At 37.4% G+C, this 23,060-nt stretch overlaps 1 protein-coding gene across 1 annotated transcript; it reads right to left on the bottom strand.

Moving 5' to 3' along the window:
• Positions 1 to 3,867: 3,867 nt before the first annotated feature.
• Positions 3,868 to 6,470, bottom strand: LOC132296439 (kirola-like). Its single transcript, XM_059794643.1, has 2 exons — positions 6,269 to 6,470; positions 3,868 to 4,136 (listed from the first exon to the last, which is right to left on the bottom strand). The coding sequence occupies exons 1-2, from the start codon at positions 6,453 to 6,455 to the stop codon at positions 3,868 to 3,870; spliced, it is 456 nt and encodes a 151-aa protein (XP_059650626.1). The 5' UTR covers positions 6,456 to 6,470.
• Positions 6,471 to 23,060: the final 16,590 nt, after the last annotated feature.

Here is a 23,060-nt window from a genome sequence, read left to right as displayed (position 1 = left end):
GTGATGTGTTTGGATTGTGAGTTTAAAGAAAGGATTAATGGCTTAATTTGATATGTTGTGCTATCCACCATGTTGCTTAGACAATATATGCTTAATTTGTCATCCATGCTTGTTGGAACAACCACACACACACTTTGTTGCAATATATGTTCTTCCCCTCATTAATCATTCATTAAGGGTGTAGAAAAGCTATGCTTGGTGATGATCTCTAAACCCCAAGATCTCTCTCTCTTTTATTCTCCTTATTGCATTATTGTTTACTTTAGTTTAATTTGCATCTAGTGAAATTCAACCAACCAACCACTACTTTGATCACTCGACCTACTAACCCTAATCTTGATTCCTCAACCTAGTACAACACCTCAATCCCTTGGGACGATCCCTTCTCACTCATACTACATAGTATAGGTGTTAAGCGGTTTATAAATTTAAATTATGGTGCCCACTTAACACTAATTTCCAAACTCAAAGTGTTGTGCATTGTTTTGTGCGCACCCTCGAGAAGCCACCATGGTCTATGTGTTGGTGACGTGGAAAAAAAAGGCTTTTAGCGGGTTGCTCTTTTGCACATGCGAGAGACTAAAAGTGAGGGCGGAATTTTTATTTTTTATTTTTATTTTCATATTCACGAGAGGAAAATACTCCCTTAAAAATATATTTATCTACGAGTGACTTTTTCCTCGTTAAGTGAGGGCGGGATTTTTATTTTTTATTTTTATTTTCATATTCACGGGAAGAAAATACTCCCTTAAAATTATTTATCTACAAGTGGCTTTTTCCCCATTAAGTGAGGGCGGCGTTTTTATTTTTATATTCACGGGAGGAAAATACTCGCTTAAAAATATTTATCTACGAGAGGCTTTTTCCCCATTAAGTGAGGGCGGAATTTTTATTTTTAATTTTTATTTTCATATTCACAGGAGGAAAATACTCCCTTAAAAATATATTTAATCTACGAGTGGCTTTTTCTCCATTAAAGTTGAATCAATCCTTCATAAATATATGTAAACATTAACGGGCTCTTTAAACTCCCATGAAAACGGTTTTTAACGAGGATTCTATTAATATCCCGTGAAAACATGACCCTTTATGTGTAAAAAGGGGCTTCTATGAAAGAAAATAAAAGATCCCATAAATACTACCTCATAAAAGCCCACTTTTCTTGTGGTGCATGTTGGAGGTCCCAATAGTGCCCACAACCAAGCTTAGAGATCATGTGAAGCTTTGGTGAACCAAAAACAACATATTCAAACAATTTTATGCAAGTAGTCGCACCAATCTAGAAATGAATATCGGACTCGTTTGACTGCATCAATTGAATATATCCGATATCTTTTACACTAAGGACTTGCCTTTCGTGGGCACGATGAATCTGAAGATTCAAACAATCAAGGGAACTTCCTCATACTTTTGAGATTTTATGCTCGTCACAATGAGGATGTTAGAGCCATTGTATTGGAAAATGCTCCTGAAAATCTGAAGTTAACATCACCTGAGATTCAAAAAGAGTTTGTAAATGCCATTGCAACAGAGGTTGTCAATTTTATTATTAGAGATATTGGAGATGGATTTTTTTCTATTTTAATTGATGAGTCTCGTGATGTATTGATAAAGGAGTAAATGGCTATTATGTTACGTTACGTGAAGAATGGAAGTGTCATTGAACATTTTATTAGTATGGTACATGTTACCGATACAACTGCTCTCTCACTCAAGATGGCGATTGATAATATATTTTCTACACATGGATTGAGCATTTCTAGATTGCGTGGGCAAGGCTATGATGGGGCTAGCAATATGCAAGGTGAGTTCAATGGTCTCAAAACGCTTGTTCTGAAACAGAATGAATTTGTTTTTTATGTTCATTGTTTTGCTCACCAACTTCAGTTGGCTCTTATTGCTGTGGCAAAGAATCATGGCCAAATTTCCACTTGTTTCGTATTTGTTGCTAATGTGGTGAATGTAGTTGGAGCCTCATGTAAACGTCGTGATATGGTTCACGAGAAGTAAATTGCTGAAGTTATTGATGGACTTAACAAAGGCAAGCCCAGAAGTGGGCAAGGCCTAAATCAGAGTACTTCTCTTGTACGTGCAGGAGACACCCATTGGGGCTGACATTATGGTACTTTAATTAGCTTGATTACATTATTCTCATCTGTAATTGATGTTCTTAAGTTTATCGAAAAGGATGGATTGAAATCTAATTAAAGAGGCGAAACATCTATTCTACTTGGGTCAATACAATCCTTTAATATTGTATTCAATCTCCATTTGATGAAGACATTGTTGGGCATGACAAATGAATTATCCAAAGCACTACAAAGAAAAGATCAAGGTATCATGAATGCATGGAGCTTGTCAAAGTATGTAAGCAACGACTACAAATGATAAGGGATGATGGATGGGATTCTTTGCTTGATGAAGTTTCTTCCTTTTGTGAGAGACATGAGATTGATGTTCCCAACATGAACAATATGTTCATTACTCAAGGACGATGACGACGAAATGTGCAAGAAATGACAAACTTGCAATACTATCGTGTTGAGTTGTTTTATTATGTCATAGATATGCAACTTCAAGAGCTAAATAATCATTTCAATGAGGCCAATACTGAGTTACTTCTTTGTGTGGCATGTCTATGTCCAGATGATGCATTCTTGCTTTTGACAAGCAAAAAATCACTCGCTTTGCTGAATACTATCCAAAAGAATTTTCTACAGCCAAGCTCATAGAACTTGGAAGTCAACTTGAAACTTATATTCTTGATGTGCGCTCTAATATCAGGTTTGAAGGATTGAAAGGGATTTTTGCTCTTACAAAAAAAATGATTGAAACAGAAAAAGACAAGGTGTATCTACTTGTGACATTGGCATTAATCTTACCAGTCGCGACTGCCACGGTGAAGAGGGCATTTTTTGCTATGAATATTGTAAAGAATGAATTGCATAATCGGATGGGAGATCAATTTATGAATGATAGCTTGGTTGTGTATATTGAAAAAGAAATATTTAGGGGCATAGATAATGAAGCTATCATTCAACGCTTTCAAAAGATGAAAAGCCATCGAGGGTAGTTGTAATTGTATTCAATGAAATATTATCAATTAATATTTTGGATCTTATATGTGTCAAGTATTCTACTTTAGTTCTTTTTATTTAAATATCATATCAACTTGTTACCTGTTTAGCTCTTTAGATAAACAAATATATTCTTTTATGGGATTTTCAATTCACATTATTGAAGAACATTTAGTTTCCATCTTAGTTTAAGATAAAGATAATAAAATACAATCTTGTTTGCTTTGGTTGTCAAAATTCACTATGCGCTTGGAGACTCAGAGAGTGGGTATGATTGCTTTGGAATGGCTCCTAGACTCCTAGTTCACCTAGTATCTCACCTTGCCAGGTAATTACTTTTTTGTCTTCTGAAAATAGTAACTTTGCTCTTTTTTTTTTTTTTTTTTTTTTTTTTTTTTTTTTTTTTTATGTGAAAATTATATTTTTGCCATTGATTTTTTTTTTTTTTTTTCTCCTATCAAATACACTATGCCCCTGGAATGAAATTCTGGCTGTAAGTGTATTTATATGCACAGAGCTACCAGAAGCTTCACCAAGTAAATATGCATTAAACCATAAACATACTATTTATTAGCAGATACACACTTTAATACATAAGCACCACCCATATGCAAGACATCCTTGCAAGTACAAGTTTCTCCACACCCTAACACACTATTTATTAATAGCACATACATATAATTCATAGGAGCACCTCCCAAACTTTTATTATACATATATTTAATTGGGTCCACCATGACATATATATATATATATATATATATATATATATATATATAGGACTTTTTGCCTATTTCTTGAGGTGATGAGTTTCAATGTCTTTGGTGAGAGCAATGCAGAAGTCCATCAATGTAGTTGGATATGGGACATTGTCACTCAGCTTCTCATATTCAAAGGTCCATGTCACCAAGTTGCTATCACCGTTTGTATCAACATGAAACGTCACAGAGAAGTTCTTGTAAAGCTTCAGGAGATCTCCTTCAAGGACCTTGAAAGTGATGGACTTCTTTTCCTCGTCTATGGATTCGATAAGCTCTTTTGCAACACATGCTTTCCCATCTATGGATAATCCATAAAATGTATTATTACGAGAATGAATTGTATATAATGACTCTTCAGTCAAACCATGAATAGAGAGATCCATTTGTATCTTAATGAGTAACATGTTACTAATTGTATCATGTATTAATTTGCAGGCAAACCCAACAGTACGTGTGCATAAATATATACACACAGTGTGCACGTACTGTGTGTGTGTGTTTTTTTTTTTTTACAACATTATAGGCACCCGTACGTCTAGTGAAAAGAAAATCTGAAGCTAGCGTAAGATCAAAATTAAGGAATGAAGCTCCTGCTTGATTACAATGGTGAAAGACAAATTAAACAGTGTGAGGCTTATAGATCAAAAAGATGCAAAAGATTAAGGGCCAAGTTTGTAAGAATACTTCTCGAGATGAAAACAATACCAAGCAGGAATATGCTTAGTTTCTGTCTCAAAAAATAGTAACTCACTAAAACAACAACCTGTTTTCGAATAATTATAAAAGACACGTCTAAAAAAATACGAATCTTGCTTAGTTTATAACTCTGTAAACAATTCTCGATTATTTAGAAAATATAAAATTGTTTTATGATAATTATAAAAGGCAGTTCTATAAAAACATGCCTTTTTGTAACTAAGTCTTTAAAAAATAGTTTTCAGAAAACTGAATCAAGTAGAGTTTTATTTACAATTTTCTGATTTTCAGTTCTCTGTTTGCTTAGTTTGTAACTTTAAAAATAGTTCTCGACTACTTAAAAAATAGAAAATTGTTTTCAAATAACTATAAAAGATAGCTCTATGAAAACATGCCTTTTTGTAGCTGAGTTTCAGAAAAATGAATCAAGTAGAGTTTTTTTTTTTTTGCAGTTTTCTAATTTTCATTTCTATGTCTGCTTGGTTTATAACTCTGAAAACAGTTCTCAATAATTCAGAGAACATAAAACTGTTTTCAGATAATTATAAAAGACAGTTTTTTGAAAACAAATCTTTTTATAACTGAATTTTTAGAGACCGGCCAATTTATAGAAAATTGAATCAAGTAAAGTTTTTTGTCTAGATTTCAGATTTCAGTTTTCTGAAAACAGAAAACTATTGTCAAAGTTATAAACCACGTAAGTCTGCTAAAAACTCAGTTCTCCAAATATCAACCAAGGAATTTTTGTAAACAGTAAACTGAACCAAGTAAGCTGTAACTTCATGTTTTTTAAAGACTCATTTATAAACTAAAAAGGAAATCTGAAACTAGCATAAGATCAAAATTAAGGAATGAAGCTCGTACTTAATTACAATGGTGAGAGACAAATTAAATAGCATGATGCTTATATGTCAAAAAGATGCACAAGCTAGATTCAAGGCCAAATTTGTATGAATGGTTCTCGATTTTTATAGCAATGAAAACAATACTAAGAAGGAATATGCTTGGTTTGTCACTCAAAAAATAAAATTTAAAAAATCAAAACAAAAATATTTTAAACAATTATAAAAGAGACATTTCATAAGCCAGTTCTCGATTTGTCACTCGAAAAAATAGGTTTTTTGTAATTGAGTTTTTATATGCCAGTTCTTGAAATTATCGAACAAAGATTTTTGTAAATATAAGAGACTGAACAAACCAAGGTGGAATTATGTTTTCTCAGAACCCTCATAAAAACTGCATTATTTATTTATTTATTGTTATTATTAGTATTATTATTATTATTGGTAATTAAAAGTCCATGTTTTTTTGAGTTCTCAAAGTTTCTCAAACGGACGGGAGTGTAACCTTCCTATCCTCAAATAGGAGGAGACGAATTTGAGCCAGGCATGACAAAAAGAGTGTGTGTTTGCTATTTTAAAAAAATATATATATATATATATTCCTCGAACTCCATCTATTCAAAAATTTCATCTAAACATATGCTTAAAATTCCAATATATATATATATGTAAGAAGTATATGTTCGCGATCGCTTCACATTAGTGGTGTCTGTATCATGAAATATGTTTAAAAAACTACTGAACATAAGTTTGGTATATCTATATAATCATATATACACACTAGGACACACACAGATGTTTTTGTATGTGTATCATATATATATATATATATATATATACTTTTTAGTATTGTATACTTTCTAGGAATTTAGAAATGAGTGTGTTGTCTTACCATGGATATAATTCCAGAGGTAAATAGAGCCTACAGTGCCCCAATCACTCTGATGCAAACCACAACCCTGTATACAACCAGGACTGATGTTTGGTATGTCATGTGGTGTGTTTCTGAAGAGTTCATGAAACACATCACCACCAGACTTGATCTCTATTTGGGCTACCAACTTACCACATAAACCCATATTATCTCTTCTCTATAAAACCACCACAATATTAATTCAATAATTAATGCAATTGGAAGCAAGAAGGCTTGGAGAGCATACTTGCTGTTAGCCCCTTGACGGTTGTCCAAGGGAAGACATGGGCATTTCAAGGCCATGCCATGTCTTAGGAATACTGTGGCTTTGATTAGACAGCCATGAGGGTGCTCAGTGGGTTGTCAGCGTGCACAAGATGCTCAGCGTGCACACAAGATGCTTAAAAGGATGCTCGGCGTGCACTGGGGGTGCCCAGTGGCACTTTCGTAAATATGGCGAAAAGTGAAACTTGGAGTTTTGACTCGGGATCTTTATGGGAGATACCTTGAGTCCATAGAAGCTGGTTGGCGCAGACGGCACTTAATTTGGATGTCGGGAAAGGTCTGAAAGGCCATTATGACTCCTCAAGCATGGGTGATGTTTACTCCTGTCAGAGTGCTGGATTTCCTTAAGACTATATTAGGGGGGGGTCTGTTGAGCGCATCGGTTGGGCTATGGCATGGCTTGCTTAGAGGGCTTAGCCAACGTGCATGGGCACGTGTTGCACCACTCCAAGATGGTTGCACAAGTGGGGAGCATCCAAGATATTGAAGGGCAAATAAGTGTGCACCGACACGCGCGCTGGAGTGCAGCGGCGTGCGTGCGGGCGTGCAGGTTGGCGCGCGGGTAGGCGTCCAACCTAGTGTGCGCGAGCGTCTAGCTCGGCGTGCACATGGGCGCCCAGGTGGGTGTGCAGCCACGGGCGCATGAGGGTACAAACATGGCGCGCAAAGAAGGGCACTAGTGTGTGCGCCGGCGTGCACTTTGGTGTGCACCCGAGCGTGCGCACGGGCATGCATGGCTTGGCACGCCGTGCACTCAGAGACATATATATGTGGGTGCAGATTGGTGGACTTGGGCTAGGTTCACAAGGTTGACTCAGATGTGGCTAGAGCATGGATAACACAAAGTCATGGCTTGCGGTTACAAGAGGTGGTGGCTTAGTGGGCTCGGTTGGTTGGGGGAAGTTACTAGCACTTCCCACTCATTATGGGAAGTGGGGGAGTGCTGAGTAACCTCCCAAACATGTGGCACAATTCTGAGAGGACCAACACACAGGCGGTTAAGGGTGGTTTCCTCCACCATGCAGAATCTAACTTCTTGTGGTTATGTGGCATGAGCAGAACATGCCAACAAGTCTAGCAGTTGGGCTTGTCAACTGCATTATAGTGCTGGCTCATTTAGAGGGTGCCAGCACGACCCTAGGTGGATGGGGGTGTCATCCATCATCTTAGTGGGCAGTTATGGGCGGTTTTGAGAGTGGCCTATATAATGCTAAGGTGGGCTTTGTAGAGGGAACAGAGAAGAGGGTGTGAGCCTTGGTTGTTCCTTGTACGAACTCATGTTCCTTTGTAATATGTTTAATATGAGCAAAGGTTGGGGCTTGTCCCTGTAAACTGTGTGTGCCTTCTTTATATTTCTATATTGTGTGTATTGTGTTGTTGTGTTGGCTGAGACTTGGTGGCCCCAAGTGCCATTGCAGAGGCAAAAATTCGTGGTGTAATTTAGCCCTGTGACAATTGGTATCAGAGCCCTGTTCTACGATGGCTGGAGGTAATACTCGTGAAAGAGTTTCCCATTTGGAAGAGTTCGTGGGTTTTCCTACAGAAACAGAGGTACAAGATGGTGCAGAGAGCCTTGTTGTTCGAATTGAAAACTTGGCTTCTGAATTGGAGATCTTGAAGACTGATCCTGATGGGTTTGGTGACTTCATGCAGGCCACCAAAGAGCAATTGTCCCGTATCTCTGAAGATGTTGAGTCACTGACTGACGTCTTCAAGAAGAACCTGAAAGACCTTGAAGATGAAGTGTCCTTGGTGAAGAGGGCCATTCATGGGAGTTCCAGAAGCGGTGGTGATCCTCTTTCGCAGAAGATCAAGGTGCCGGATCCCAAGTCTTTCAGTGGTACCTGAAATGCCAAAGAGTTGGAGAATTTCCTATGGGACATGGAGCAGTACTTTAAGGCTGCTCGGATCCCTGATGGCGAGAAGGTGACCATTACAAGCATGTATCTGTCTGGTGATGCAAAGCTATGGTGGCGCACACGGACAGAGGACGATGCTTCTGCGGGTAGGCCTCGGATTGAAGTTTGGGAGACCCTCAAGAAGGAATTGAAGGACCAGTTCTTGCCTCAGAACACTGCATGGATTGCAAGGGAATCTCTGAAGAAATTGAAGCACACAGGTACCGTTCGTGACTATGTGAAGGACTTTAGTTCCTTGATGCTGGACATTCGAAATATGTCAGAGGAGGACAAGCTGTTCAATTTCATGTCCGGATTGCAACCATGGGCTCAGGCAGAACTCCGTAGGCAAGGTGTGAGGGACCTTCCTACTGCCATGACAGCGGCAGATTGTCTTGTAGATTTCAAAATGACTGGGTCTACTACACAAGACAAGAAGAAGTCCAAGGAGGGGAAGAAAGACAAAGGCCAGTCCTTCAGGTTCAAGGACAAAAAGAAGGACAAGAATCAAAAGAAGGATAAAGGGGGTGGCTTTGTCAAGGCCAAGGCAGATTACAACAACAAAGGGAGTAGTAGTGGGACTAAGCCCAACTACGGTTGTTTCATCTGCAATGGTCCCCATCGTGTTAGGGACTGTCCCAAGAGGGAGAAGTTGAGTGCTATTGTTGCTGAATCAAAAGGAGACTCAGACTCGGAATCTGGTCCAACCCGAGTTAATCCTCTGCAAATGCTGAATGCTCTTACTGAAGAACAGTCCATGGAGTTGAAAGGGCTCATGTTCATTCAGGTGACACTGAACGGCAAGGAAGTTTTGGCAATGGTGGACACGGGGGCCACTCATAACTTCATTGCGCAGAGGGAAGTAAGTAACTTTAATTTAAAGTTAATTCCACATGCTAATAAGATGAAAGCTGTGAATTCTGAAGCCAAGCCTGTTTTAGGCATGGCCACCACTTCTATGAAAGTTGGTTGTTGGGAGGGCGTAGTTAGTCTTATGGCTGTTCCCTTAGATGATTTTGATCTAATTCTTGGAATTGAGTTCCTTACGAAAGCCAGAGTGGTAGTTGTACCATATTTGGGAGGAGTTTTTATTTGGGACAGGAGTTGTCCATGTTTTATTCCATCAGTGGCTCTTTATGGGAACCAAAAGAAGGAAGATCGTAAATATGGTTGCATCGAAATAATCTCTGCATTGCAAGTGAAAACAGGTTTGAAGAGAGGAGACTCTACCTTTCTTGCAGCTATGATAGAGATCAAACCGGACCAGCTTGTTGAAGTTTCGGATTCTGTTGCTGAAATTCTAGAGGAATTTGCAGAAGTGATGCCACCAGAACTACCCAAGCAATTGCCCCCTCGACGTGCTGTTGATCATAAGATAGAGTTGGAGCCGGGTGCAAGGGCTCCTGCTCAGGCCCCATATCGGATGGCGCCTTCAGAACTGGCTGAACTGCGTAGACAGTTGGATGAGTTGCTGGAGTTTGGCTATATTCAACCATCCAAGGCACCGTATGGCGCGCCAGTGTTGTTCCAGAAGAAGCAGGATGGCTCAATGCGGATGTGTGTGGATTATAGGGCTCTGAATAAGGTGACTGTGAAGAACAAGTACCCAGTGCCCAATGCCGCAGACTTATTTGACAGGTTGTCAAGGGCATCCTATTTTACTAAGCTGGATTTACGTGCAGGCTACTGGCAGGTGCGTATAGCAGAAGGAGATGAACCCAAAACTGCATGTGTAACTCGTTATGGGTCTTATGAATTTCTTGTAATGCCGTTTGGGCTAACTAATGCCCCGGCAACCTTCTGCAACTTAATGAATAATGTGTTTTATGACTACATCGATCGCTTTGTTGTTGTTTATTTGGATGACATTGTAGTCTATAGTGAGTCATTGAAAGATCACTTAAAACACTTGAGATTGGTTTTCTCAAAACTGAAGGAGTTTCAGTTATTTGTCAAAAAGGAGAAGTGTGAGTTTTGTCGCCAAGAAGTGATGTTTTTGGGGCATTGGATCAGTAAGGGCCATGTCAGAATGGATGAGAGAAAGGTGAAAGCCATCCTTGATTGGTCTGCACCTACCAAAGTGACAGAGTTGAGATCTTTTCTAGGGTTGGCAAATTACTACAGAAAGTTTATAAAGGGGTATTCCAAGAAGGTTAGTCCTTTAACGGACTTACTGAAGAAAGACAAACAGTGGGTTTGGTCTGAGGAGTGCCAGAATGCTTTTGAGATGCTTAAGCAGGCAGTGTCTACAGAACCGGTCTTGAGACTGCCTGACTTTGGTTTGCCATTTGAAGTGCATACTGATGCCTCTGATAGAGCAATTGGTGGGGTTCTAGTCCAAGAAGGACACCCATGTGCCTTTGAAAGCAGGAAGCTTAAGGATGCTGAACAGAGGTATACAACTCACGAGAAGGAGATGACTGCAGTGATACATTGTCTTGACGCATGGAAGCACTATCTGTTGGGTACTAAGTTTACAGTGGTGACTGACAATGTGGCCAATACCTACTTCAAGACACAGAAAAAGCTTACTCCAAAGCAAGCTCGTTGGCAAGAGTTTCTTGGGGAGTTCAATTTTGTGTGGGTTCACAGACCTGGAAAGCAGAATCAGGTTACTGATGCCTTGAGTAGGAAAGAAGTGCAGGAGTATGTGGCGTCGTTGACAACGGTGTATACTGATTTCCTTGACAGAATCAAAGAGCAATCTCAGTCCGACAATGCCTATCAGAAACTAAAGCAACAGGTTACTGATGGTGAAGTCAGAAAGTACTGGATTGAAGATAATCTACTCTATGCCAGAGGAGGTAGATTATATGTTCCTGTTGGAGGTTTGAGACGGGAACTAATGCGGGAAATGCATGATCCTCAGTGGGCTGGACATCCAGGGGTGGATAGAATGCTGGCGTTGATATCCAGATCATATTACTGGCCCAAGATGGAGGATGACATAGAGTTATATGTCAAGACTTGCTTGGTCTGTCAGAAAGACAAGTATGAAAGGAAGAAGGAGGCAGGGCTACTGCAACCTTTGCCTATACCAGAGCGTCCATGGCAGTCAGTTTCAATGGACTTCATTTCTGGTTTTCCCAAGGTGGAAGGTATGAGATCTATTTTTGTGGTTGTAGATAGATTCTCTAAGTATGCAATTTTTATTGCTGCACCACATGCATGCCCAGCGGAAGTTGCTGCTGGTTTATTTCATAAGTTTGTGGTGAAATATTTTGGCTTGCCCGAAGATATTGTTAGTGATCGCGACACCAGATTTACGGGAAGGTTCTGGACAGTGCTATTTGGCTTGATGGGTTCTGAACTAAAGTTCTCCACAGCAAACCATCCTTAGACTGACGGACAGATTGAGAGGATGAACCAGTTATTGGAAGAATATCTGAGGCACTATGTCACTGCAAGTCAGAAAAATTGGCTGGAGTTGCTAGACACTGCACAATTCTCTTATAATTTGCACAGGTCTTCAGCAACTGGAATGAGTCCCTTTGAGTTGGCAACAGGGCAACAACCTCGCACACCACAGGAGGTGGCAGTGCAGAGGACAGGTGGAAGATGCCCTGCAGCATATCGATATGCCCGTTCCATGCAAGAGATGGTGGAGGAGGCACAGGACAGCCTTGCCAAGGCTGCGAGAAGGATGAAAAAGTATGCAGATAAAGGGAGAAGGCCATTAGACTTCCAAGTGGGAGACAAGGTTCTGTTGAAGTTGACTCCACAGATTTGGAAGAAGATAAGCAGCAAGACTGTTCACAGAGGGCTGATTCAGAAGTATGATGGTCCATTTGAAGTTGTGAAGAAAGTTGGGAATGTTGCTTACAGATTACAGTTACCTGAGAGACTGAAGGTCCATCCTACTTTTCATGTGAGTTTCCTCAAGCCTTTTCATGAGGACACTGCAGATACATCAAGACAGCAGGCTAAGAGAGCCCCACCTGTTATTCGGTTGCAGTTTAACAAGGAGGTGGAGAAGATTTTGTCTCACCGGACCCAGGGTCAGAGTAAGAAAAATCGCAGAACTGACTACTTGGTGCAATGGAAAGGATGCAGCGAAGCAGAGGCTAGTTGGGAAAGAGATGTGACATTATGGCAGTTTGAGAAACAGGTAAAGGAGTACTTGGACAAGTCGACGAGGGCGTCGACTTCTTCTGGTGGGGGTGGTTTGTTAGCCCCTTGACGGTTGTCCAAGGGAAGACATGGGCATTTCAAGGCCATGCCATGTCTTAGGAATACTGTGGCTTTGATTAGACAGCCATGAGGGTGCTCAGTGGGTTGTCAGCGTGCACAAGATGCTCAGCGTGCACACAAGATGCTTAAAAGGATGCTCGGCGTGCACTGGGGGTGCCCAGTGGCACTTTCGTAAATATGGCGAAAAGTGAAACTTAGAGTTTTGACTCGGGATCTTTATGGGAGATACCTTGAGTCCATAGAAGCTGGTTGGCGCAGACGGCACTTAATTTGGATGTCGGGAAAGGTCTGAAAGGCCATTATGACTCCTCAAGCATGGGTGATGTTTACTCCTGTCAGAGTGCTGGATTTCCTTAAGACTATATTAGGGGGGGGTCTGTTGAGCGCATCGGTTGGGCTATGGCATGGCTTGCTTAGAGGGCTTAGCCAACGTGCATGGGCACGTGTTGCACCACTCCAAGATGGTTGCACAAGTGGGGAGCATCCAAGATATTGAAGGGCAAATAAGTGTGCACCGACACGCGCGCTGGAGTGCAGCGGCGTGCGTGCGGGCGTGCAGGTTGGCGCGCGGGTAGGCGTCCAACCTAGTGTGCGCGAGCGTCTAGCTCGGCGTGCACATGGGCGCCCAGGTGGGTGTGCAGCCACGGGCGCATGAGGGTACAAACATGGCGCGCAAAGAAGGGCACTAGTGTGTGCGCCGGCGTGCACTTTGGTGTGCACCCGAGCGTGCGCACGGGCGTGCATGGCTTGGCACGCCGTGCACTCAGAGACATATATATGTGGGTGCAGATTGGTGGACTTGGGCTAGGTTCACAAGGTTGACTCAGATGTGGCTAGAGCATGGATAACACAAAGTCATGGCTTGCGGTTACAAGAGGTGGTGGCTTAGTGGGCTCGGTTGGTTGGGGGAAGTTACTAGCACTTCCCACTCATCATGGGAAGTGGGGGAGTGCTGAGTAACCTCCCAAACATGTGGCACAATTCTGAGAGGACCAACACACAGGCGGTTAAGGGTGGTTTCCTCCACCATGCAGAATCTAACTTCTTGTGGTTATGTGGCATGAGCAGAACATGCCAACAAGTCTAGCAGTTGGGCTTGTCAACTGCATTATAGTGCTGGCTCATTTAGAGGGTGCCAGCACGACCCTAGGTGGATGGGGGTGTCATCCATCATCTTAGTGGGCAGTTATGGGCGGTTTTGAGAGTGGCCTATATAATGCTAAGGTGGGCTTTGTAGAGGGAACAGAGAAGAGGGTGTGAGCCTTGGTTGTTTCTTGTACGAACTCATGTTCCTTTGTAATATGTTTAATATGAGCAAAGGTTGGGGCTTGTCCCTGTAAACTGTGTGTGCCTTCTTTATATTTCTATATTGTGTGTATTGTGTTGTTGTGTTGGCTGAGACTTGGTGGCCCCAAGTGCCATTGCAGAGGCAAAAATTCGTGGTGTAATTTAGCCCTGTGACACTTGCCCTGAACACCTCATTATATAGTACATCTTTGAGCATCGATATTAATTTAATAATATGTCACATCATATCAATTATGATACGGTGGACTCCACTGGTTGTTCCGCATAATATATGGTTGTTCCGCATAGTATCTTTTACTAGCTACTTTTTCGCCTTAGATATCAATACTATATATAGATCTATACAATCTGTTATATAAATCAAAATTTCATTTTTTATACATTTTAAATACAATTTATATTTATATAATTAATGGCCTGCTTATAGATTCATCAGTTACTATTTTCTTATTGTACTTCGAACAACTCTATATACATTCATATATATATATATATGTCCATTCATATTTTTAAAAAAACAAAAACTTAGTGTAGAATATAAATCATATATAAGAAAATTATTTTCGAAAAACATGGAACCAGATGCATTCTAAAATAGAATTGGTTTTTTTTTTTCAATCCGCACCCTTCTTATTTTCACATGCTAAATTCAAAAGTCAGATCCTCTTCATTTAAAAGGTATCAAGGTAAAAATAAAAAATATTAAGATAAAGATAAAAGGTATTGAGATAATGATTAAAAGGTGTTGAGTTAGATATTAAAGGTGTTGAAAACAAGATTAAATGGTATTGAGAACAAGATTAAAAGGTATTGATAACAAGATTAAAAGGTGTTGAGAACAATATTAAATGTATTGATAACAATATTAAATGTGTTGAGAAAAAGATTAAAATTTGTTGAGGACAAGATTTAAGGTGTTAAGAAAAATATTAAAAAGTATTAAAAATAAGATTAAAAGTGTTAAAAATAAGATTAAAAAGTATTGATAAAAAGATTAAAAAGTGTTGAGAACAAAATTAAATAAGTTGAGAAAAAGATTAAAATTGTTGAAAAAAAAAAAAAGTTTTGATAACAAGATGAGAGGAAAAAAAAAACGAGCAAATATATTTCAACAATAAATAAATTATGATGTTAAACGGGGCAGGGCGGGTACCCGCAGGGGTAAAAATGTTAAACGGTTACGGGGATGGGGTGGAAAGTTCTCTCGTTTTTGCTGTTTTGGGTAGGAACGGGGGCGGAATTTTTAAACGGTTGCGGGGGTCGGGGGAGGGTACACCCGCCCAAATCCGCTCCCGTTGCCATCCCTAATGGAGTGTGTTCTATAGTAATCGAGAGCATGTTTTTTAATGTTATATTTATTGCAAGAATTTTTAAAAGCAATAACATGAAGAAAAAAAAAACATGTTTGCAAAAAACAATTGTTGCAGGTTTAAAAAATAAATTGGCCAGTTTAAAAAGTTATTTCAGATTTTTTTATATATCGTTTAGGGCTACAGTGTTTTTGCTACAGTACAAAAGTAACTGGGAAAAAGCAAATGCTTCCAATTTTGAACTTTTTTCAAAAATGCTTGGGTACTATTTGAACCGAAACAAACCTTGCAAATATTTTAAACTTTCATAATTTTTTTGGTTGGAAACAAAAACACAACGTTGTTCGTAACAATGTCCATGTTTTATTTAGTACATTTTTTGCTACAGTATCTTATATCAATATATATATTTATATATATATATAATTATTATTACTAAATATTTTAGCACTATTTTCCTTATATATATGCGCGCATTTACATTGAAGAGGGGTGTCCTATCGTCGAAAGCTACAGGCCCTACACTCGTGAACTCTTTTAAACGTGAAATAATAACTTCTTATATGACAGTATAGTTTTCTTATATAGTGAGAAATGACAGAGTGAGTGACCACCATGACTGTGACAGTGATCCAAAATAAGATGATGATCAGGTCCGGGGCCAGAACTGTGGATTGAAGAGAGAGAGAAAGAGAGAGAGTGTGTGTGTAACTATATATAAGGAAGAAATGATTTCCTAGAACAAAAAGGAAAAATGCAAACTAACAGTCTAATGTACCCCTTATGAAATCTCTTAATTTGTGGTGATACACAAGAAATATAAGCGTTTTTTTCTTTTTTTAAAAAAAAAAACATGATTGTGTATTATACAAAAATATCACGTGTAAAGTACTCGTAGAATATTGTATACCTTTTTCAAGAAATCATTCTCTAAAATATGTATTATAACATCTCTTATGGAATTTCCCTGCCAATATTTTTAATGAGCATTGGAGTGAATTTCGATCAACTCAAAATTAGAAAATTAAAACTAGAAATCAAGCGAGCCTTGTTCGAGTTATCCCTCCTAATTTGTCACGAAAATAAAATCATAGCATCTTCAACCAAGCCAGGAGTACTATTATTTGAGTCACTTGACTAAGAAAAATTATTGCGCAACTTCTATCTATGTTTCCTATTTTATGGTACCCCGAAGTTTGGCACATGAATTTAGTTTAATTATTGTGCAACTTCTATCTATGTTTCCTGTTATATGATCAAATTCCTTAAAACAATTAAATGTTTTTGTGTTGTGTTTCATGAAAATATTTTTTATAGATGGTGGATATTAATTTTTTTTATGCTCGGTTTGTTCGCATGTAAATATTTTTAAAAAAATATTTTTCTTATTTTTTAGTGTTTGGTTATAATAAAATTTTTACTATAAAAAAAAAATATTAATACCTAATAAAAATAATTTATTCATCAATTTTAAACAAATTATTTTTCACGCATCTATTTGATGGATTCGACCTAAGATAAATATCCAAAAAATAACATTTTACTGCAAGATCTTATTAGCTAGCCCTTAACAATAATAATTTATTTATTTATTTATTTTATTTTTTATTTTTTATTTTTTATTTTGCAACTTTGATGAAGAAAGAATCTTTTGTATTGTCAAATTACGCGGAGTACAATTATTGGATATGGGTACGGTGGGGACTCTCATTGCTATTTATTGTGAGACACATGTTAATATAATAAACTATATAATTAAATAAGTGATTTTTGTCAGTTGTTGAAACTTAAAAGTAGATCTTATCCGTAAGATGAGTGTGATTCGATTGTCGGTAGCCTTTTGGTTATTATCAAATTCAGCATCTTTTAGATTGCTGCTTTTTTCAGGATGCAACATACCTTGTGTACGAGCATCCAATGGTTGATGTGATTTTCAAAACTTTTTTTAATTTTTTTAATCCTTCGGATTATACCATGCATGTTGTACTCAACAATAATGATTTTGAAACAATGCACCAAATGGAGATGAAATTTTGTCCTCCATTAGATCCATGCGTCAGGGAATCACGACTAGACATATCTCTGACTTCAGTCATCCATGGACATGGTGACAGTAGAAGAACTAAATTTTAAGAGTAACTCACTCATCGTTCCTAGTGGATATATATATATGGAGATGAAATTTTGTCCTCCATTAGATCCATGCGTCAGGGAATCACGACTAGACATATCTCTGACTTCAGTCATCCATGGACATGGTGACAGTAGAAGAACTAAATTTAAGAGTAACTCACTCATCGTTCCTAGTGGATATATATATATATATATATATATATATATATATATGTGTGTGCGCGCGCGCGAGTGAGAGAGAGAGAGAGATAAAGAAAGAATATAGAACTCCTCATTATATTAATATATAAAATATAAGAATACATAGAAGTTTATATAAGTAAAAATGGAGAAGAAGTAAACCTAAACTCTATATAATAAATTTGAATCTTATATGGTAAACCTATACATGGTAAGTGATATATAAAATATAAGAATATATAAGAGTTTATATAAGAGATATGGAGAGCAAGTAAACCTACTCTATATAATAAACTTAAACCCTATATGGTAAACTTATACATAGTAATAATATATTTTAAACAGTCCCCCTTAAAGTCAAGGTGGGTTATATGAAACTACGTTGAGTTTGAAGACAATCAATCATTTCACCCTGATGTAGCTAACATGACATCGATGATAACGTAGTTAATGACATAACAATTAAAGTAATAGGTGACTTGATACTTGCTGGTACCTCTGTTGTGTGTCAACTAACGTGATAGTTTAAAGACAATCATTTCACCCTCATGTAACTAACGTGGCACCAATGATAACGTAGGTGATGACATGACAATTAAAGTGGCATGCGACTTGGCACTACTGCTGGCATCTCTACTGCGTGGCAACTAATTAACGTGGCACAGCTATTGGTACCATTGCAGAATGCGTATGACGTTGCACCAATGCTAACATATCAGGTGACATAGGGTGGATCTGTGAAGATCTTGGAGGTAAGGGTAGAGAGTGAATAGGTTAACATTGCCATCCCCAGTGGTAACTACTATAAATTAATGGGTGATGAATTTTGTGAAGATTCACCACGTTAAAGGCGTGTTGAAGTGCGTGATGACCACTGATGGCACATAGTGGCGCGGTAACAGAGCTGATCTGACACGTTGAGGTGCGGAATTACCGCTAGTACGCATGAGGGTGCATGGAAGAGTGGGATTACCACTTGAGGTACATGGTGGTGCGGTGATGGAGCTGATCTGACATGTTGGGCATCTTTGAATGAGTCATCTCGTTAAACAACGAGGCTTCCTAATACAAGGCATCCCTAGGCGAGGCTTCTTTAAATGAGGCATCTCGTTAGGTTTCCCAAAAGAAAACTTAGACAACAAGGCTTCCCTAAACGGGGTATATGGATATCTTGGAGTGCAGAATCATGTATTTGGAATCATGATTTGTCGGTTAACCGCCGTCGCTGAGGATAGGGCTAATGGTGTCATCCCTAGCGGTGACTATGATAAACTGGTAGATTGTTTACCAGAGATCGAAAGACTCTGATACCATTTTATAAATAAAGAGAGAGTATAGAACTCTATATTGTATTAATGTATAAAATATAAGAATTGATAGGGGCAGAGATGGCAATTTTCTCCGACTTGTGGGTTTCCATCCCACCACCGCCCCTAATAAGGTAGACTTGGTGTTCACCTAAATGGTTTTGGGATAGATAAGGTTAAATAATTGAAAACCCGAAGCGGGTTTGGGCGCGAGGGCAGATTTAGTGATGAACACTCCCCGACTCCGCCCCGATTATATATATACCTTTTAATATATATATTTAATATTTTTAAGATTCTTATTACTTTGTTAGAAGTGTTCGTTAATATATTAATATTTATTATTTAGTAATTTAAAAGTTAGGTCAACTTATTTATCAGCCCAATTTGAACACATTGGGTTAATTTTGTTTTGTTTTTTTTTTTTTTTTTTTACATAATAATAAAAGTGGCATAACCCAACCCGCCGCTACTGCGTCTTGCAATTAAACGGAGTATATGGGGAGGAGTTGATACTTTGTCTACCGGAGTAGGGGCGGGGATGATATAACAATTACAAACCCGTTACGGAGTATGGGCAGAGTTGGTATGACAAATTTTCTAACAGGGCGAAGTAAATCAAATCTGATTTTGTTTTTGAGAGCACACACATAAACACAAAAGTGATTTTAGAGTGTTCTCTATTTGATCAAAATTGGAGCATAATTGAAGACTCAGAGATTCCGAGAAGCAGGATTTTAATTGCTCTTCATCAAATTCAAAATTGAAGAAAATGGGTGATTTGATCATACTTTGAAGGAGTCAAAGTATTCGTGGAGTGTTGTTTGATCTACCAGCGATACTTAAGAGTAAGCCTGAGGTCGAGAGCTATGGGACGGGGGAACACGGGTTGATCAAATCCGTGCACAAAATTAAGGGATATCAAAATAATTAAAGTATTTCAAACAAACACAGAGTACAAAAAGAAACTAAAAAGAATAAATAACTCGCTGAAGGAAAATCTATTAAATAATAAATTTTCATTAATAATTCTCCAAAGGTTACAACTCGGGAATCCCGTAAATCAAGGACCCCTGAACATAATCCACTAATCTAATGAACTCTAAATTAAGTCTATCATCTAACAATAAGAAAATATCCTATATTGAAATAAGAAAAAAAAATAGATAAGTCCTCTAACTGCGGATCTTCAACCTTGAGACTTGAATTTCTAATAACCTGAAAAACAAATCGCGGATTAAACCCTACGAGCATGCTCTCTCTACCTGGCCTCTGAAAACCAATAAAAAGATCATCTCTGACCAAAGCCAATCTTAATAAAGCTTTTATCTTTAGTACACCATGATATGCATATATACATAATATACTACATTAGTCACATCTATTACTAGGTTCATTAAATTCAAAACTATTAAACAATGATTAAATTAACAATCATTCCTAAACCAATCCACAATTCATATTTCTTTTAAAAAGAAACTTCATTGACCATAATTCCATTATAGACAATTGTTTAATCATTTAAACAATCAATTATAATAAAAGGAAAATTATATTAAATTTCAAATCCTGATAATGATTTTTATTCACTAAATCACACAGCTAATATCTAGGCTTTAACAAATCATCCATGTCTTTCCCAGTATTATATTATTGCTATACATAAAATAATATACTAACCTTTGAACACTAGATTATTCTAATGTACTCCTAATCCAACTGATACACACAATAACCCTAGATGGAATTTTAATCATCTAGCACATAGCAATTTAATTACGCTTTGGCAAATCAATCATGTCTTTATAAATATATTTATTTATATATATATTGGCAACTCAACCATGCCTCCTTAAGTATAATTATTTAAACTTTGGCAATTCAACCATGCTTCCATAAGTATATTTATTCATACATTTAATTAACAACTCATCCATGCTTCCCATGTATGTATTCTATTCATACAAATATTTAGATAATATTTTTAATCCTTTGACAATTCATCTATGCCTACACTTTAACCATGAATCACTTTAAACTTAACAATACGCTAAATTATACATAACTATCTCATGCATATTATACGCATATCATTAATTTAATAATCAACCTATCAAGATATACCAAATAAGAATGATAATATTAATCATCTTAAATGATATATATATATATATATATATATATATATATTCATCTTTCCATACAACTCATAAACGAATTAAACTATATATACACATATATAAATAATTATATATATATACACTTCCTTCCATAACAAATTATTAATTTGTTATATTTACACAAATTAATGCTACTAAATATGTCAGAAATAGTTTCCCCTAAATACTCCATATCGATTTAAATAGTTTTCCGATACCGTCTCACTAAAACATAAATATCTCCTAGTAGGATGGGAATCTGATAATAAAATTGGTACCATTGGAAAGAGGACGAAAAATCCTTGAATTTGAGCTCAAGAATGACCCAATTTTGATTTAAGATGACTAAGTTATGACCGTTTTAATTTTATGTCACAAACAGGCAAAATAATTGGCTGAGCTTAAACACTACTGTGGGCGCGCCAATGCTGGATTAGCTCACTTGAGCTCACATAAATGCACCCACACCAGATTAGTTCATTTGAGCTCACATGTATGCACCCACAACAGATCAATCTTCTGTTGACCAATCCTAATTCATGGTCCAGATTCACATGCGCACTCTTTTGTGTACATCGTAATGCACCGAATCATTCCCCTTATATTTAAACTATTCCAATGGCCCAGATCAGCGATGTAACCTCTTACCATGCATACTACCACACTAGATCATACCTCGAAACACTGAATCCATCTCCTGGTATATGCGCCGATTCACACAGAGTGCATAGAATTAATTTAAAATTTAATAAAAATAATTCTAAAAATAAATTCCAGAATATAAAAAAAATTACAAAACAAATTCTAAAAATATTTTGAAAAGTACAGAAAAATTCCAAAAAATATAAAAACCCAAATTAATCCCCTTGGGTCATAGTTCCACCTATACATTGATTTTAAAATATATATACAACACCTACATATAGAAATAAAATCCAATAATCCAAAATTAAAAATATATATATATAATAATTCATACTTTTAAATAATCATATCTAAACATGATTTAATCAAATAAATTAACTTGATGCTTTTTATTAATCCAAATTAATAATTTAATTAAAGCCTTAATACTCAAGGTGAAATCCTTATGGGTTCTAAGAGGAAAAATAGAGAAAACTCGCCTGAAGGTTTCGAAACGGAACCGACGCTTCAAGTTTTGATTGTTTCTTCCAATTCCGACATCCTCTTTCTCAGATCCGGCATCCTCCTTGTCAGTCCTCTCTTCTTCTTTCTCTGCCTCTGTTATTTTTCTAACGTGAGAAATTTTTATCGATAAAATATTATATATTTATACACATTAATACTAGGGGTGGCAATTTGTGTTCATGGGTCGTGTTCGTGTCATGTCGAGACATGGGTATTATAACAAATAGGTCGACACGAACATGACCCATTTAATTTTCGTGTCAAGTTGGATAAACACGAACACGACCCAATTATTAAACGGATAACACAACACGACCCATGTAACCCGTTTAATAATTGGGTCGTGTTATATTGGGTTCAACACGACACGACCCATGTAATAATTGGGTCGTGTCATGTTGAGTTCAACACGACATGACCCATTTAACCCATTTATCAGTTACATATCTTTTCAACCCAAATTGTTTCAACAAATCATCCAACATATATATATAACTAAAATCCACAAAGTCCTATTCATTCAAGAAAGAAAAAAAGTGGTCATGCTCTGGAACTGGAAGCTTGTCACTAGCTATTTCATTTACCGAGCTTGGCACCAAACAAAGATCATGACATTCCATCTCCAAGCTTGTCAAAAGCTTTCACCTCCACTATAGTATGTAGTTCCCAGTCTTTTTACCTCTAATCTATATAAAAAGATAAAACTAATAAAAATCAAGTAAAAAAAAAAAAAAAGAAAACCTTATGAGCACATGAGCAAAGTGTTAAACATACCATTCACTGGCTTCAAGCCTTCAATGAAGAAGGCTATTTCATTCTTCGAGCCTATCACCAAACAAAGATCATGACAT

This window comes from Cornus florida, unplaced genomic scaffold (genome assembly GCF_030987335.1).
Source record: "Cornus florida cultivar Cherokee Brave unplaced genomic scaffold, ASM3098733v1 CherokeeBrave_3.0.0_Hap2_Chr02, whole genome shotgun sequence".
Taxonomy (NCBI): Eukaryota; Viridiplantae; Streptophyta; class Magnoliopsida; order Cornales; family Cornaceae; genus Cornus; species Cornus florida.
Note: the sequence above shows the minus strand (reverse complement) of the source record. Positions and strands in the feature narration are given on the sequence as shown.